Here is a 16540-nt window from a genome sequence, read left to right as displayed (position 1 = left end):
TCCATACCCAATGTAAACAATAAAAAGCCAAATGCATACAAGCATATTTAGATACCGAAGAAACACCATAATGATAAAATAAAAGCAAATTGCTTCAGGAGAAAGAGAAACAGGGTTGGGGGTGCAACTCTTTATTTTTCTCATCAAACACTGTAGAATTTAGTGACTTATTAAATGTGTACATAACTTTTTTTAACCCAAAAACTAAAATAAAAATATGTTTTCATTTTACTTTAAAGGGAAAATATGTTCTTTATGTAATCCACTCACTCCTCTAGTCCAGATACTTTAAATATTATGCTTGGAATGGACTAACTAGACCGTTGGAAAATGTTAAATATTTTTCATAATAAATCACACTACTATATTTACTGCAGAGAAGTAAAGGGTGTTTCACAACCTCATAGAGTCCTCTCTATGGAAACAGACAAGAAATTTTTTGCAGGCTCAATACTTAATAACTGTTCTTACCCTGAGCAAGTAGTATTTCTTTCTTCCCCTGTCCTAAAATATGGACACTGCATTTCACGCATATGGTTTTTAAACTCCCTATTTCTGCTAGGGAGCTGCTAGAAAGCTCAGAGCCATTAGTGGTCCGTAATTCTAACAAAGAGTATGGGACAGTGTGACATCTCCTTGGAACACTAGACTTACTCCTGGTTTAATCTTTTTCCTTCTATCCTCATTTTCTCTGCCTTCCCAGTTCTTATATTATCTTGAAAAACTGTTCATATTTTTATATGCCATCTCAAGTCATTTTCAGAATGAAGTGAGTAAAAATAAACAAATATAGAGGCACCAGCTAGAGATTTATTTGCTCTCCACTATCTAGACAGAAATTGTGGAAGTGCTTTGTTTGCTTAGGGAAAAGCCCTAAGGAAGTTTAGACAGATAAAAAATTCCAGAATGCTTTCAGAGTTGTTTGTTATGCCCTAGTACAATCCCCTAGGCTAATAATCCCTGTCACTCAGGCTCAGACTTTATTTTGGTCAAGCTGCTCTTGAGTAAGTAGAGACAAATGTAGCCTAATTCCCTTTCAGACCTAAATCATTTCTGAGGTGGTCCTGAGGGGAAGGGAGAGTAGTATAAGCAGAGGTGATAAACTGCTGGCCTAAACTGAATGTTTAAACTGATAGAGGTTGAAACATGTTATCTCCCATATTTACTGCACATACAGCCAAATGATTGAGAGACTAGAAACTTCAACGCCCATGAGACAGACTGAGAAAAGACTTGTGGAAAGGAAGACTGATGGACAGTCAACAGTACCTTCAGAAAATATGCAGAAGGGCCTCAGCAAGTCAGTGAATCAGGTATGTAATATCACCAAATCACACTGCCAGTCCTTCATGAGATTTATAACCCTGCCTAGGCTTTATGATTCTTCCATGGCAGATAAAAAAACCATGACCTCAAAAGGCAAACCTCAAAAGTTCCCATAACTCAGCCCTGAGTTTTACAAAATGGAGGAAATAGTGTTTATAGTAACAACCACAAATACAGTGAATGACCAGCAATTGCTGACTATCTCCCCTATAATAATTAATTCATTGCTCCTATGCTAAAGACCATGGAAATATAAACAAGTATAAGACATGAGACTTATCACCAGGTGCTTGCAATTTAATAAGGGAAATAAGTATACAGAAATTAAACACACATAGACAGGCACACACAAAACCAAATCATTAATATTGCTGATGAACACACACACACTAAAATCCTCAACAAAATATTGGCATATCGCATCCAACAATACATGAAAAACATCATACACCATGACCAAGTGGGATTCATCCCAGGGATGCAAGGATGGTTCAATACTCACAAATCAGTAAATGTAATACATAAACAAAAGACAAAAATCACATGATCATATCAATAAATGCAGAAAAAGCTTTTGATAAGATACAGCACCCATTTATGATAAAAACACTCAGCAAAGTGGGAATAGAGGGAGCATTCCTCAACATAATAAAGGCCACATATGAGAGACCTACAGCCAACATCATACTCAGTGGGCAAAAACTAAAAGCTTTCCCACTAAGATCAGGAATAAGATGGGGTTGTCCACTTTCACCACTTCCATTCAATACAATATTGGAAGTTTTAGCCACAGTGATTAGACAAGAAAAGGAAATAAAAGGCATCCAGACTGGAAAGGAGGAAACAAAACTGTCACTGTTTGCAGTTGACATGATAGTGTACATGGAAAACCCAATAGACTCCACCCCAAAACTGCTTGACCTAATAAGTGAATTTGGCAAAACAAAGGGATAAAAAGTCAATATCCAGAAATCAAAGGCATTTTTGTATACCAACAATGAAAGAGCAGAAGCAGAAATCAAGAAAAAAAATTCCATTCTATATAGAAAAAAGTAAAATAAAATACCTAGGAATAAACCTAACCAAGGAGGTAAAAGACCTGTATGCATAAAACTACACAACACTGAAGAAAGAAATCAAGGAAGACACAAACAAATGGAAACACATACTGTGTTCATGGATTAGAAGAATTAACATCATCAGAATGTCCATACTACCCAAAGCAATTTACAGAGTCAATGCAATACCTATTAAAGTACCAATGGCATATTTCACAGACATAGAACAAACACTTCAAAAATTTATATGGAACCATAAATGACCCCGAATAGCTGCTGCAATTTTGAGAAAGAAGAACAAAGTAGGAGGGATCACAATACCTGATACCAAACTGTATTACAAGGCTACTGTAATCAAAACAGTCTGGTACTGGCATAAAAACAGGCACATAGACCAACTGAACAGAACAGATTGCCCAAAAATAAACCTAAATCTCTACAGCCAATTAATATTCGACAAATGGGGCAGTAACATAAAATGGGGTAAAGATAGCCTCTTCAACAAATGGTGTTGGGAGAACTGGACAGCTATGTGCAAAAAAATGAAACTCGAGCACCAACTTACACCATACACCAAAATAAATTCAAGGTGGATAAAAGACTTAAATATAAGCCGTGACACCATTAAAGTCCTAGAGGACAACATAGGCAGGAAAATCTCAGATATTTCACACAGCAACATTTCTACTGATATGTCCCCTAGAACAAGGGACATAAAGGAAAGAATAAACAAATGGGATCTCATCAAAATTAAAAGCTTTTGCAGGGCTAAAGAAAACAGTATTAAAATGAAAAGAGCTTGGCTGGTGTAGCTCAGTGGATTGAGTGCAGGGCCACGAACCACATGATCGCGGTTCGATTCCCAGTCAGGGCACATGCCTGGGTTGCAGTCCAGTTCCCAGCGGGGGACCCACAAGAGGCAACTATACATTGATATTTCTCTCCCTCTCTCCTTCCCTTTCCCTCTAAAGATAGATAAATAAAATCTTTAAAAAAACATCTTAAAAAAATGAAAAGAGAACCAACTGTATGGAAAAACATATTTGCCAATGATACCTCAGACAAGGGTTTAATCTCCAAAGTATACAAAGAACTTACACAACTCCACTCTAAGACAAGCAACCCAATAAAAAAGTGGGCAAAGGACTTGAACAGACACTTCTCCAAGGAGGACATGCAGAGGATCCAGAGACACATGAAAAGATGCTCAGTATCGCTAGCTATCAGAGAGATGAAAATTAAAACCACAATGAGATACCACTTCACACTGGTCAGTATGGCCATCATAAACAAAGCAACAAACAACAAGTGTTGGAGAGGTTGTGGAGAAAAGGGGACCCTAGAGCACTGTTGGTGGGATTGCAGACTGGTACAACCAGTACCAGTTTGATGGAAACCAGTATGGAATTTCCTCAGAAAACTAAAAATGGATCTGCCTTTTGACCCAGCAATTCCACTGCTAGGATTATATCCTAAGAACCCTGAAACATTAATCCAAAAGAACCTATGCACCCCAATATTCATAGCAGCACAATTTACAATAGCCAAGTGTTAGAAGCAACCTAGGTGCACATCAGTAAATTAGTGGATCAAAAAACTATGGTACCTTTACACAATGGAATTCTATGCAGTAGAAAGAAGGAGCTCCTACCCTTTGCAACAGCATGGATGGAACTGGAAAGCATCATGCTGAGTGAAATAAGCCAGGCGGTGAAAGACATATGATTTCACCTTTAACAGAAACCTAAACAATGAAACAAACAAGCAAGCAAAATATAATCAGAGACACTGAAAAGAGAACAGGCTGACAGTGACCAGAAGGGAGAAGGGAGGGAATTTCAGGGGAAAAGGGGAAGGAGGGTTTACAGGAACAAGATAAAGGACACACGGAGAAAAACTAAGGGGGGTCGAAATGGGAGGGAGGTGGGGAGGGCTGTGGATGGTGGGCTGGGACTAAAAGACAGAAAACTGTACTTGAACAACAATTAAAATAAATAAATAAATAAAAACAAGGCATTATAAGACAAATGAAAAATAAAAAGTACTAGGGAAGTACAAATAAAAGGTAATAGACAATCAAGTGATCTGAAAATATAACCAAAGAGGATTTGAGCTCTGGGGTGACTTTAAAGAGTGGGTAATATTTGCCTCAGAAAAGGAAAATTGAGAGGACATTTTAGTTGAAAGGATGGTAATATGGGTATGTCAAAAGTACTTGATATGATTACTGTACAATGAGCAGATCAGTTTGGCTGAAGATTGTAAGTAGGGAAGAAGTAAAAGGTAAGACTAAAAGAAAGGTAAGGACAAATTATAGGGTCTTCCAAGAGGTCTGAATCATAAGCCTTATCTAAACACATCACAACTTTTAAAGGTTTCTGATTAATGCAGTAATAATAAAGTGGTTCCAGAAATATTTATTCAGCAGTGGTATACAGAATGTACTGAAGAGGTGACAAACTGGGAGCAATATTACAACAGTTTAAGGCTAAGATTTTAAGGACTTAACCTAACTCTTCAATGGTGGAAAGGGAAAAGGAAATATTTGAGTCATAATAAACAAAGAAAAGACAGCCTTGACTAAGTATGGCTAATTAGGTTGGGTGTTGTCCTGCAAAGTAAAATGTCGCTGTTTGATTCCTGGTCGACGCACATGCCTGGGTTGGGGGTTTGTTCCCTGGTTGGAGCAGGTGCAAGAGGCAATCGATCAATATTTTCTCTCTCACATTGATGTTTCTCTCACTCCCTCCTGCTCTCTCTAAAAATAAATAAAATCTTTAAAAAGAATTTCAAAATAATAGACCTTGATGACTAAATGAAATAAAGTCCTAAACAGTTATGAGCCTTAGGGAACAGAGGATGTTAATAATGAGTTACAGAAACATGAAAATTTTTTAAAAAGCTGACTTCACTTGTAAATATCCAGCAGATAAAAATGTGGAACGCACGGGCCTGCGAACCAGAGGATCGCGGTTCGATTCCCAGTCAGGGCGCATGCTTGGGTTGCAGGCCAGTTTCTGGCAGGGGCCAGTTCCCTGCAGGAGATGCATAAGAAGCAACCATACATTGATGTTTCCTTCCTCTCTCTTTCCCTTCCCCTCTAAAGATAAATAAATAAAATATTTAAAAAAAAATGTGGAACTAGGGTTGAGAGATACAAAGTTTTGTCCCTAGTGTTTATAACAGATAAGAATAGCAAAGCAATTCACTGAATGAAACAGTTAATTCAGAATCTATTCTAACTGCTTCCAGGAAAAAGATTTTGACTTAGAAGATAATCAACACCTGAGTGCTATGAATTACAGCTTTGAGGTATATACTTCCCCGATAAAAAGACCTTTAGTATCTGCATTCTGAAAGCAATGACCAAAGCTCAAGCTCCTAGGACAGCTGAACTGAAACAATTTAAAAAATATAGACAAATACATAAATTGTGCTGATGTCAAGCCATCGCTGAAAGGGTGGGCTTTGTTCAGAGCACAAAAGGCAAAAGACTGTCTATAAATACTGGATATTAAATATAGTACAAATGAACCCATTACCTACAAAGAAAAAGTTTGTGTAAGACTCTACAGTTAGAAGGAATGATCTTTCCACTAGGGTAAATCTTAAAAACTAGAATTTTTATATTCTGGACACAGGTTACTTTTTAAAATAGAAAAGCCCAGCTTTTTTGAAGCTTTTATTTCCTATTTAGCCTAAGTACATGGGCTTGACAGAATTAAGAGACGTCAATACAATGAAGACAGTAATACCACAAAGCAGAACCCCTGACAACCTGGCTCGGCTCATAACAGCTCCAGTTCTGCCTCTGAATCTTGATGACATGGAATTTTTCAGACTGAAAACTTGGATTAAACTCCTGGATCTTACTAACAGTAGCAACATTTAGCATTAGAAATTCTCCTTCTCTTTCTTTCTGATTGGAAAAAAGCTAAGTATTAAAGGAAAGTGAGTAAATGGTTCAGTCTGCAATTAAGACTTGACTAAATAGTCACATAAACATAGTATGACAAATTCTGGAAACATATGTGTGTGCATGCGTGTGTGTATGCATGCGTGTGTGCGTGTGTAAAACAACTTTCCTTTAACCAATGGAGAGTTTTACATAAAGGAAATTTAGTAATTTTTAAAAATGGTAATGACAGATTTAAGTAATTTAAATTATTTTTGTGTTTTTCTACAAACAGAACCAAACAGAACCTGTGGGATACATAATACTGTCCCTCAGTGCCCATATAATATATAAAATAATCTGGCTATGCTTTTCTTTAGCAATTAAAATTTAAAGAAAAATTCAAAAACCCTCAAAGATCAGAAAGAGAAAACTACACTCACAAGTCGGTCTCTGTCATTTTGGAGGGACGACATAGCTTTTTTTAAACTCTGTACTTCGGCCGGGCTCGTTGCTGGCTGGCCTGCAGACCTCTGCTTCCCCTCCTCTGTCTTGTGGAATTTCTGCAGTTCATTCAACAGGTGATCTCTCTCACTCTGTAGACTGGCCACAGCCTTAGAAAAAGACTGCACTTGGTTGTAAGAATCTTCTAGTTGTGAGGACAAGTGAAGCAGTTGTTCATCTTTGGATTGAAGCTGCTGGTTAAGTTTCTCAAGGTGAGGAAAGCTGTCCCGGTCAGTGGAGTTCGCTGGAAAGGCAGCTTTAGACACAAGAACATTTCTCTCTCTGCCTGAGAGGCCCTGTTCTTCTTTCAGCTGGGCCAGTTCTTTCAGACTGGCATCGTATTTCCTTTTCAGTTCATCAAACTCCTCCTTGGCATGGTCTCTACTATTTTGTAGGGAACTCATAGACCTTCCAAACGACTGGATTTGTGCTGTGAGATCTTTATTTTCTTTTGTGACCACGAGTAATTTCTGTTCCATCTCCATCAGATCTCTCGCTAGCTCTGCCACCCTCTCTTCTGCTGTTTCCGTTTCATTTCGCATTATCCCTGCATCATGATGAAGATGCTTTAATTCCTTCTTCATTTTCTCTTCAACTTCACCTACCTTCTTGGCAGCTTCCATCTGAACATGAACCAATTCCTCTTCCAGTTCTGTAATTCTCTTCTGAGAGGAAGAAAGGGTAGTACTTAACCCCTGTACCTCTTCTTCTTTTACTTTTAATTGGGCCTGAAAGCGTCCTAAAATGCCTTCTTCTTGCAAGGCTGTCAACTCTCTCTCTAGTTGGGATACAGATACTTTCAACCTTTCAATTTCTTTAGATAAACATTGTTTTTCCTCCTGTAGGGCAATAGAGGACCTCTTCAGATCCTCCTTTGCTTCTTCAGACTCCTTCAGCTTTTCTTCTAATTTAGCACAGTCATTTTTCAGCTCCTTATTCTGTTGAAGTTGAACTTCAAGGAGTTGTTTTTGCTGGCAGTCCTTTCTTGCTATCACTTGGTTCAGGTCTTCTCTGTACTGGATCAGTTCTGCATCTAGCTTGGCATTCTCAGAATTAAGATCATCCATATGACTTCTCAAGCATCTCATTTCTTCCTTCAGCTTATTATTCTCAGCAGCAGCCTCTTGTATGAGTTGGTCTTTTTCTAAGATTACAGAGAGATGTCGCTCTTCCAGCTTTTGGTAGTCACCTACTATGCGGTCTCGGTCATCCTGGAGAGAAGACATGGATTTAACGAAGGAATTCAACTGAGCCTTGTGCTTCGTGTTTTCCTTTTTGATGGATTTCAGTGTTTCCATGAGCCAACTGGTTTTGTCCACAGCTTTTTTGTTCTCTTCCAAGACAATATTCTCTTCCCCCTGGGACAGCAAGTTTTCCAATTCTTTAATTTCTTTATCATGTTGCTGATGCAGTTCAGCAACAGCTTCTTGGATGGCCTGTTCCTTGGCAGAAAGCAGACCTATAATCTTCTGTTCTTTCATGTTTATTTCTTCATGCAGCCTACTGATCAGCTCTCTGGAGGTCTGAAGGTCGGTCTCCAGCTGTTCATAACTGAACTTACAATTTTGGATATCAGCCTCTTTCTGCTTTATGATACCTTCCAAATTTTCTTTATTTTCCTTACATTTTTCTAAAGAATTATTTAAATCAGTGCACTGGTCTCTAAGAATCTTAAGTTCTGATTCTAATTTAGCTAATTCATTCTGAGAATTATGGTACCGATGCTTAGTCTCTTCTAGCTGGGACAAAAGTTCCTTGTTTTCTGCCTGCAGAGTATCACAGACCTTCTGCTGAAGCTGGACCTCTGTCTGCGCCTTGGACTCCCAAGTCTGCCTGTCATGTTCAAGCCTAGAAAAAAAGAAAAGGTTATAAATTACAGATTTATAGAAAAACTACTTGATGCTTGAGAAACACGTATGACAACATGTACTCAGATCTACAAATGAATATTCATAATTGGTGTTCATCTTTTTAACGAAAAGATATTAGTTCTACTGAATGTTCTATATATTACCATATTAAAGGTATACTGCACCTAATGATGCAGATATGTAAATTATAAGGCTCCAAATTATCTTGCTTATTTTAGTGACATGGTTTTAGACACTCTAGAAAATTAATACTTTCTACTACTTTGCTCTAGACAAGCTAATGGCTGGCCCCTTAAGAAAATAATCCTGATATGAGAGGCAATAAGAAGGATACTACTAAAACTGGAGGAGTATAAAGTGTGGAGGATACTGTGACAAAAAACTGGAGTTTGAAGAAAATGACTCTAACACACATATGCAGTATGAATTGATATGGAATAAGAGGAAGAGAAAAGAGGCTATATTTTAGGAGGCCACAGTGATGATTTGAGAGTACTGTGGTACAAATCGAGACTAGAGTAGCAGAGATGGAAATGAAAAGAAATGGAGAAATCTAGGAGATACCTCAATTAAAAAATGGTTAGAGAAGCAGATGTGAATTTTTAATGTTAATAGCATTGTAGCAGAAAGTCATTTGCAAAAAAACAAGAGAGAGAAAGGTATGAGAATATGTCCTCTAGAGGAATTTAAGCCCACATCAGGCCCATGTTGAGTGGATACTTTCTTTGGCTCCAATTATCTTTGGAAGATAAATACATATGTATTTTTAAATTTTCTTTTTACCTGGAAATGTTGATCTCCAATTCCTCCATATGAATGGACATCTGCCTAAGTTGATCCTTCAGAACAGTGCAATTGTCCTCTTTGAGCCTAATTTCTTCTTCTTTAGTTTGAATAGCATCACTGAACTTCCTCTCCCATTTCTTGGCTTCATCTATCACCCTGTCCCGATCATCCTGGAGGGAAGACATGCTCTTAGTGAAAGCTGCAAGCTGGGCCACAGTACTATCCAAGTTTTCCTGAAGTTGTTTTACTTCCTTGTCTTTCTTGTTTAAAGTAATCTGAATCTCTCCAAATGTCTCTTCCAAGTGGACTTTTTCTCTACTCAAAACATCCAGTTTCTCTTGCATATTCTTCTTCTCTTTCAGATGTTTTTCTTCTACCTGCTCCAGTCTTCGCTCAAGATCTTCATCTTTTTGTTTCATTTGGCTTTTAATGGATTCTTTATTTGACTGAAGTTCCTTTTTCAACTTGAGGTTGTCTGCTAGGATCCTTGCTGCTTCACTCTGAGTGTCATCTAGCAGTACCCTGAAGTTAGCTAATTCTGTTTCTGCCTTCTTGCGGTGTTCATTGGCTTGAGCCAGATTACCTTTAGTTATTTCCAAGTCTTTTTGGGACTCAGTCTGAACAAATTCTAAGGCCTTAACAGTTTTCTCCAGAGCACTAATTTTCTCCTGGTACCTGATACAGTCCTTCTGCAGCTGCTTTACTTCTTGTTGTTTTTCTTTTAACAGTTCCTGAAGTTCCTTTGCATGGCTTTTATTGCTAGGTTCTTTCTGAGCACCTTGTATTTTCTCCAAATATTCTTTGCGGATTTCTGATTCCACCTGAGTTTTCTCCTTGACTAACTGCTGCTTTTCTTCTTCCAATTCACTCATACACTTTTTAAGGTTCTGCATTTCAGACTCTAGTAGCTCATTTTTTATTTGGGCATCTGTAACATCCTGATAATAATTCCCAATGCTTCCATTAAGTTCTGCCAACTGATTCATAAGCCTCTCTTCCAAATCATCTTTCTCTTCTTCTGCCATCTCCTTGAGCTTGGTAACTCTGGCAAGTTCTTCCTGGGTTTGCTGATTTAAAAGGTTTATTTTGGTTACTTCTTCCTGAAGCATTTGTAGTTCACCATCCTTTGCTGATATTTGAGTCAGTAAAGCATTTTTCTCATTTTCTAAAGTCTGGCTAAATTCCTTTCCTCTCTGTTTCTCCTCCTCTAATTCGGCAATTCTTTCTTTGAACTGATCAATCTGCTGTAGGTAGTTATTAATTTCATCATGTGAGCTGGTATTCTCACTTGCATCAGGAGTGGCACTGGTCTCTGGTAGAATGGATTCTAAACATTCAGGCCTTGTGTTCATACTCAAAGAGTTTTCCTCACTAGCCTCACTTGAGACAGACTGTCTTGCCTCTTCAATGATGTGCATCTGGTTATCACGTTTCTCAGTGGCCTCTAGGCTAGCTTGTTTGGACACGCTGCCTTCTCTTTGATGTTTTAAATTTTGAATCTCTTCACTTAGAGAGTCCTTCTCAGTCATCAAAGCCTCAAACTCCTTAGAAAGGATTTTATACTCTGATTTGACCGTTTCTAGCTCCTCCTTCATGTTGGCATTGGAGGAAAGAAGTGCTTCCACACAATCTTGAGATGTACCTCCTGCAGGCTGTACCTCTGCTCTAAGCCGGTCATTCTCTTCTTCCAACTCTAGGATTTTTTGCTGTTTAGATTTAGCAAACTTTCTCATTTTTTCTTTCATTTCTTCCATTTCCTGTTGAGCTTCCTGCAATTGCTTTTCCACCTCTTTCTTGCTTGCTTCTGTGCTTCTTAGTTTGCCATATAGTTCTTGCTTCTCTTGCCTCACGTTTTCCACCACATGCTGAATTCTTTCTGCCTCATTACTAACATTCTCATAGGACTGCAGGAGAGTTTCATACTCTTTCTGTAATTCTTTGTGTTTCTCTTGCCACTCAGTGCTTTCTGCAATCTTAGAACATTTCAAAGATTCAATTTCTTTCACTAACTTCTCTTTGTCTTCGGTGAGACCCTCCAAAGCTAATTTCAGACTTTCACAAGAACCACTGAGACTTTGATTTTCCACTAAAGATCTGTCCACTTCTATAATAAGTTTGTCTCTTTCTTCTTGAAGGAGAGCTAACTTTCCTAAGAATGTATCTTTTTCTTGATTCTGAGCAGAAACTTGGCTTTCCACATCTGCCAGAGACTTTGTGAGATGTTCAATGGTATCTCTGGCTAAAGACAACTTCTCTTGGAGACTTTTGTTTTCTTTTAGTGCTTCTTTTCGGGAAATGAGGGCAGCTTGCAGTTTCCTCTGTGTTTGTTGTTTTGCTTTACTTTCTTCTCCAATCTCTTCTGGTTTTTGCTTCATTTCACAAAGTTCCACCTGTAAATGCTTTACCTTTTCATCATGTTCTTTGGCTTGCATTTCCAGCTGTGTATGCAGAGCCTTAATTAAATCCTCTTGCTCCATTATCTCTGTCCGTACTTTAGTCAGGGCTGCTTCTTTCTCACTAAGCTGCCCAGAAAGGTATCTGACTTCATCTTCCTTTCTGCTTATGAGGTTTTGCAATTCATCTAGTTCGGGCTGTAATTCTCTTAAACGTTCTAATCCAGCAATTTCTAGTTGACTGTTTTCTAATTTCTGTCTCAGGCTTTCTGCACAGGCTTCAGCTTCATGGGATGCCAGTTGAAGATTTTGGATTTCAAAACTCTGCTTATTTATCTGCTCTTGTAATTGAAATACCTCTTCTGATTTTTTAGTAAGCTCACTTGCTGTAGAACTAACCCTCAGTTCTAACTCCTTTTTCTCAGCCTCTATTTCTTTGAGCTGGGCTTGAATCTGAACAACAGAAGTTTTGCCCTGCACAGCATTTGCATCTCCAGGATGAGGAGGCCAGTCTGGGCACAAGTCAAACTCTAAGGCAGGTTGAGTGGGTTGCTGCTCCATGGCTTTGAATAAAGGTTCTTCTAAACCTTGAGTGGGACAACCTTGTGCCTGTTGGTCAGTACCTGGGAGTTTTCTGTGTACAGACTCCTTTATTTGACTCTGGAGCTGCTTTAGCTGATCTCCAATGTTCTCATTTTCTTTGCTTTGCTCATCAAACTGTTCTTGCAAGCGATTATAGTTATCTTTCTGTTGCTTTAGCTCCTCCCTAAGATGTCTTTCTTTCTCCTGTGCCTTTTTAAGAATCACCTTGCGAGAGGTTAACACTTCCTGTAGCTTCTTTTGAAGTTGCTCCTTTTCTTTTTCAAGGTCCAGTATCTTTTCTTCCAGTTCTGGTTTCCAGTGCTCTCCACCACCTGCACTAGGAGGACTGCTCACCGCTGTTTCCTTTACAGGTTCTGTTGAGCCTCCATCACCAGCATCCTTGTTACCCGTGGTTAACTTCTGGATAATTGCTTGGTTTTCATTGATTTCTGCTTGGAGCAAATCTATTTGGTTTGCTTTGTCTTGAAGGTTCTGATTTATCTGTTTGATCACAGCCTGCAACTCTTCTTCAGCTGCTGCCTTTTCTTCCAAATCCTTCCTTAAATGCGCTAATTCTACTTCTTTCTCAGATATTGTCTGTTTTAAAGAAATTTCAATTTCTTGGCACTTAGAAGTGGCACATTTTTCTGAGTCCTCTTTACTTTCTTTATCCTTCTCCATTTCTCCCCCTTTACTCACATTGAACGAGACCTCTTTCCCACCTTCATCTTTCACTTTGGCCAATTCCTCTTCCAACCTACTGACTCTTTGCAGAAGTTCCTTTCTGTTAATAAGAGCTGCCTGGAGCTTTTTCTTTCTCTGCTCACTTTCTTTCTTTACGAGGTCTAATTCATGCTGAAGTTCTTCATTATTTATTAGCCCTGCTGGGCCCAACTCATCAGAAGTCTGTTTAAGGCCAGAAACAACTTCTTTACCTTCTTCCACTTGCTCTCTTTTTGCCTCTTCAGCTCTGGATAATAAATTCAACTGTTCTTTAAGAGTCTTAATTTCTACCCCAAGAGAAAACTTTTCTTCATTAAGCTGAACCACTTTCTCAGTCATACTAAAACTGATTTCTGTCACTTGCTGATCCTTCTCCTCAATGGTTTGCTGGAGGGTTTCTACATCTCTCTTTTTCTCTAGTAAGAGTTGATTTATTTTTGCTATTTCAAGTTCCTTCTCTGAAACAGCTTGTGAAAGTTCTTCCATCTTATTTGAGATATCCTTCAGACGTTCTGTCCCCTCAAGCACTTCACTTTCCTTCTTCTGCAGCTGGCTCTGCAGTCTTTTAATCAGTGTACTCTGCTCAGAAAACTGAAGATGTACATCATCCAGTTCATTCTGCAAAACTTCAATTTTCACATCTTTGGATTTGGCTTCTATGCTGAGACTGTGGATCTGTTCATTAAGCAAGTTGTGATGAGTAGTGTGGCTTTCATAGTCAAGTCTTCTTTGCCTTTCTGCTTCTGCAAGATTCACTTCCAGTTGTTGTACCTTAGCCCTCAGTTCTGTTACCACACTAAGTTCCTTCACCTGAGAGAGAAGCTGGTCTCTTTCTTCAGACAAAGCAGTGAACGCACTGTTGGTGTCTTTGGCATTTTTCTTAAACTCTTCAATCAACTGAGATAGGTTGCTTATTTCCTTAGCTTTCTCATCTAAATTTTCCCTATAGGTTTCTTCTGCTTTATGAAAGGTAATCTCAAGCTCCAAAATTTGACTTTTTAGCTTTTCCAATTCACCCTGGTGACATTGACAAGTGCTTGGTACAGCAGAAAGAGGATTATCAACATCACACTGTTTTGTTGACTTCGATTCTATGCCAGGGTCATTTAAAGATATTTCCTCAGACGTCCTACTTTGATGTTCAGTGCTCACCTGCTCTTCTTTCTCAAGTAGTGGAAGATGGCTCTCCTCATTTGACATCAGGGGAAAACGTTTCCCCGTACCTTCAAGCAATACTTTCATTGTGACCGGAGGTGTTCCTTCACTCTCAGTCTGTTTCATTTCTTTCTGGTCAAGGACCTCAGGGTCCCCCTCAGTCCTTTTGCCCTGGAGCTGCAACTTAAGAAATGCAATCTCTTCTTGAGCTTCTTTCATTTCCAACAATAAAACCGACAGTTCTTTATGTTTCTGAAAAAATGTGTTCTCTAGGACACTTTCCTCAGCAGAAGAGTTGCTGTTGTTGAGCCTGGTAATATCAACCATGCTGATCTATTTTTAAAACAGGAAAGAAAGACAAAACTTCCATCAAATGTTTTACAAGAAATAGCCTAACTAATACATGGCATTTTGTGTATTTTCTGAAACTTTCCAGCCCAAACCTTCTTCCTACCATAAAACTGCTAAATCCTTTTAAAATCACTTTTTACCTTCCAAATTGGACCTCTAAGAGCATTCCCTCATTGCTGCACTGAGGTGAAGCAGTACTCGCAAGACCTAAAGAAACCTGGAACTTCTCATCTAGATAGTCCTTACCTGTAAAATTTTATTTCAGATTAAAATACCGACTTGTTTCTCTAACAAACTGCATAAAAATGAAAAGGGAAGCAGAAACTTAATTAAATTTTTGTTTCATCCCATACCAAGGAGGAAGTTATGGGATTCCTTTTGCTAAACTATCCATTAAAATGAGCCACTGACAAGTATATTATCAACCAAGTACAGTAAGTCCTCACAATGTCGATAAATTCTAGGAACTGTGGCAAAACTAAGTATAATGAAACCAATTTTATCATAGACTGATTGATAGAAACAAGAGTTAAATTCCTGAGGCATCTCATCAATGTTATAATGAAACAACTTTGAATGAAATGACATTACTTGAAAACATGCTATAGACTGAAATATCAGGATCACATAATCAAAAGGGAGTTTTGGTGGAGTGTAAGTATGAAATTATGGACTTGTTTGACAAAATATTAACCATTATTATTATTAATATTATTGTGTTAAACTGCTCAATCCATATAATAAACTACTTTTATAATTTTTTCAAATATATTTGATTGATTATGATATTTTTAATTTCTTTTAGAAAAAACAAAATCAGTGAAATCTTGTGTAAGTTTAATTAGTTTTTTATTAAATGAGTTTGGGGACAGTGTATACAATAAAATCTTCACCTTTGTCAATAGCACCTTTTCTTTCCAGAAAAAAATCCAGTTTGATAGAAGACTACAAATAATGCAGTGGCCAAGGGTACAGCTGTGCAACCTGAGTACACATCTTAGTTCTGCTATCTAGTAGCAGAAGCTGGCACACAGTAGGTATTCAACGAATCTTAGCTATCATCATGGTATCATTCTTAGCCAATGAGTAAGAAAAAATTCATTATTTAGAAATTTATTATTTTAAGAAAAGTTATCTCATCAGTTTTCATAAGCATTATTTCTTATCATTTCAAACTCTCTGCTCTCTGTATTAATCACATTTGCATTTCTAGAGACCAAAAGTGGAAACAGTATTTGGGACAGGGAAAAAGTTCCTTTATAATTTCAGCATGTCTCATTCCTATTTATCCATCCCTCTGTACATTAAAGACCTAATACAGTCTAGGCATCACTTCTGCCAGAAGACTTCAACATAACAAACTCCTGTTTTGCTCTTTCTTACCCTAAGTATTTTTATTTCCTCTTTTCTAACTACCTGTCATGCTGCTTCCTATGATATACAAAGAGTTTCACTTTTTGGCTCTAGTAAAAAAAAAAAAAAATCAATGTCATCCCACAAGGAGAGGGCAGAACGCTAGATAATTTAGCTCTTTCTAGCCATTCTCATTTTTCCTCATAAAACTAGTCTGCCTCTCTCAGATGAGCTTATACTTCCCATGAAAACTTTTCTATTCTCTCTCATCCCAACAGATTATCTTATTCACCCTTCCTTTTGCAATGTGTGCTTTTTATTTTCTTTTCCATTGTTCCCTCTTTGTTCTCCCTTCTGGTTCTTCAGTTTTTCTTTCTTTTTAACAGATTCCCATCTTTCTTATCTGTTCTTTTTTGCGCTGAGTTATCTTGTACTCACTAGCCAGGACCACTAGGCATCTTAAAACATTAAGCACTCCCTGGCCAAATAAAATTTATTTTCACTTTGTCAGTATCTATATAATGCTACAATTTTCAAAATTTA

General features: G+C 38.0%; 1 protein-coding gene across 5 annotated transcripts in view; it reads right to left on the bottom strand.

Annotated features, from left to right (window-relative positions):
- GOLGB1 (golgin B1) overlaps positions 1-16540 on the bottom strand; it is a 94090-nt gene that overhangs the window by 32386 nt on the left and 45164 nt on the right. For all 5 annotated transcript variants that reach the window (XM_037051522.1, XM_037051526.1, XM_037051523.1 and 2 more), the window contains 2 exons: positions 9438-14626; positions 6723-8631 (listed from right to left, as the gene is read on the bottom strand). In XM_037051522.1, the coding sequence (XP_036907417.1) occupies positions 6723-8631; positions 9438-14626 (7098 nt within the window). The remainder of the gene's footprint in view (positions 1-6722; positions 8632-9437; positions 14627-16540) is intronic.

Source organism: Sturnira hondurensis, unplaced genomic scaffold, assembly GCF_014824575.4.
Source record: "Sturnira hondurensis isolate 20B ecotype Veracruz unplaced genomic scaffold, ASM1482457v3 Scaffold0007222, whole genome shotgun sequence".
Lineage (NCBI taxonomy): Eukaryota > Metazoa > Chordata > Mammalia > Chiroptera > Phyllostomidae > Sturnira > Sturnira hondurensis.
The sequence above is the reverse complement of the archived record's forward strand: the minus strand, read 5'-3'. Positions and strand labels throughout refer to the sequence as shown.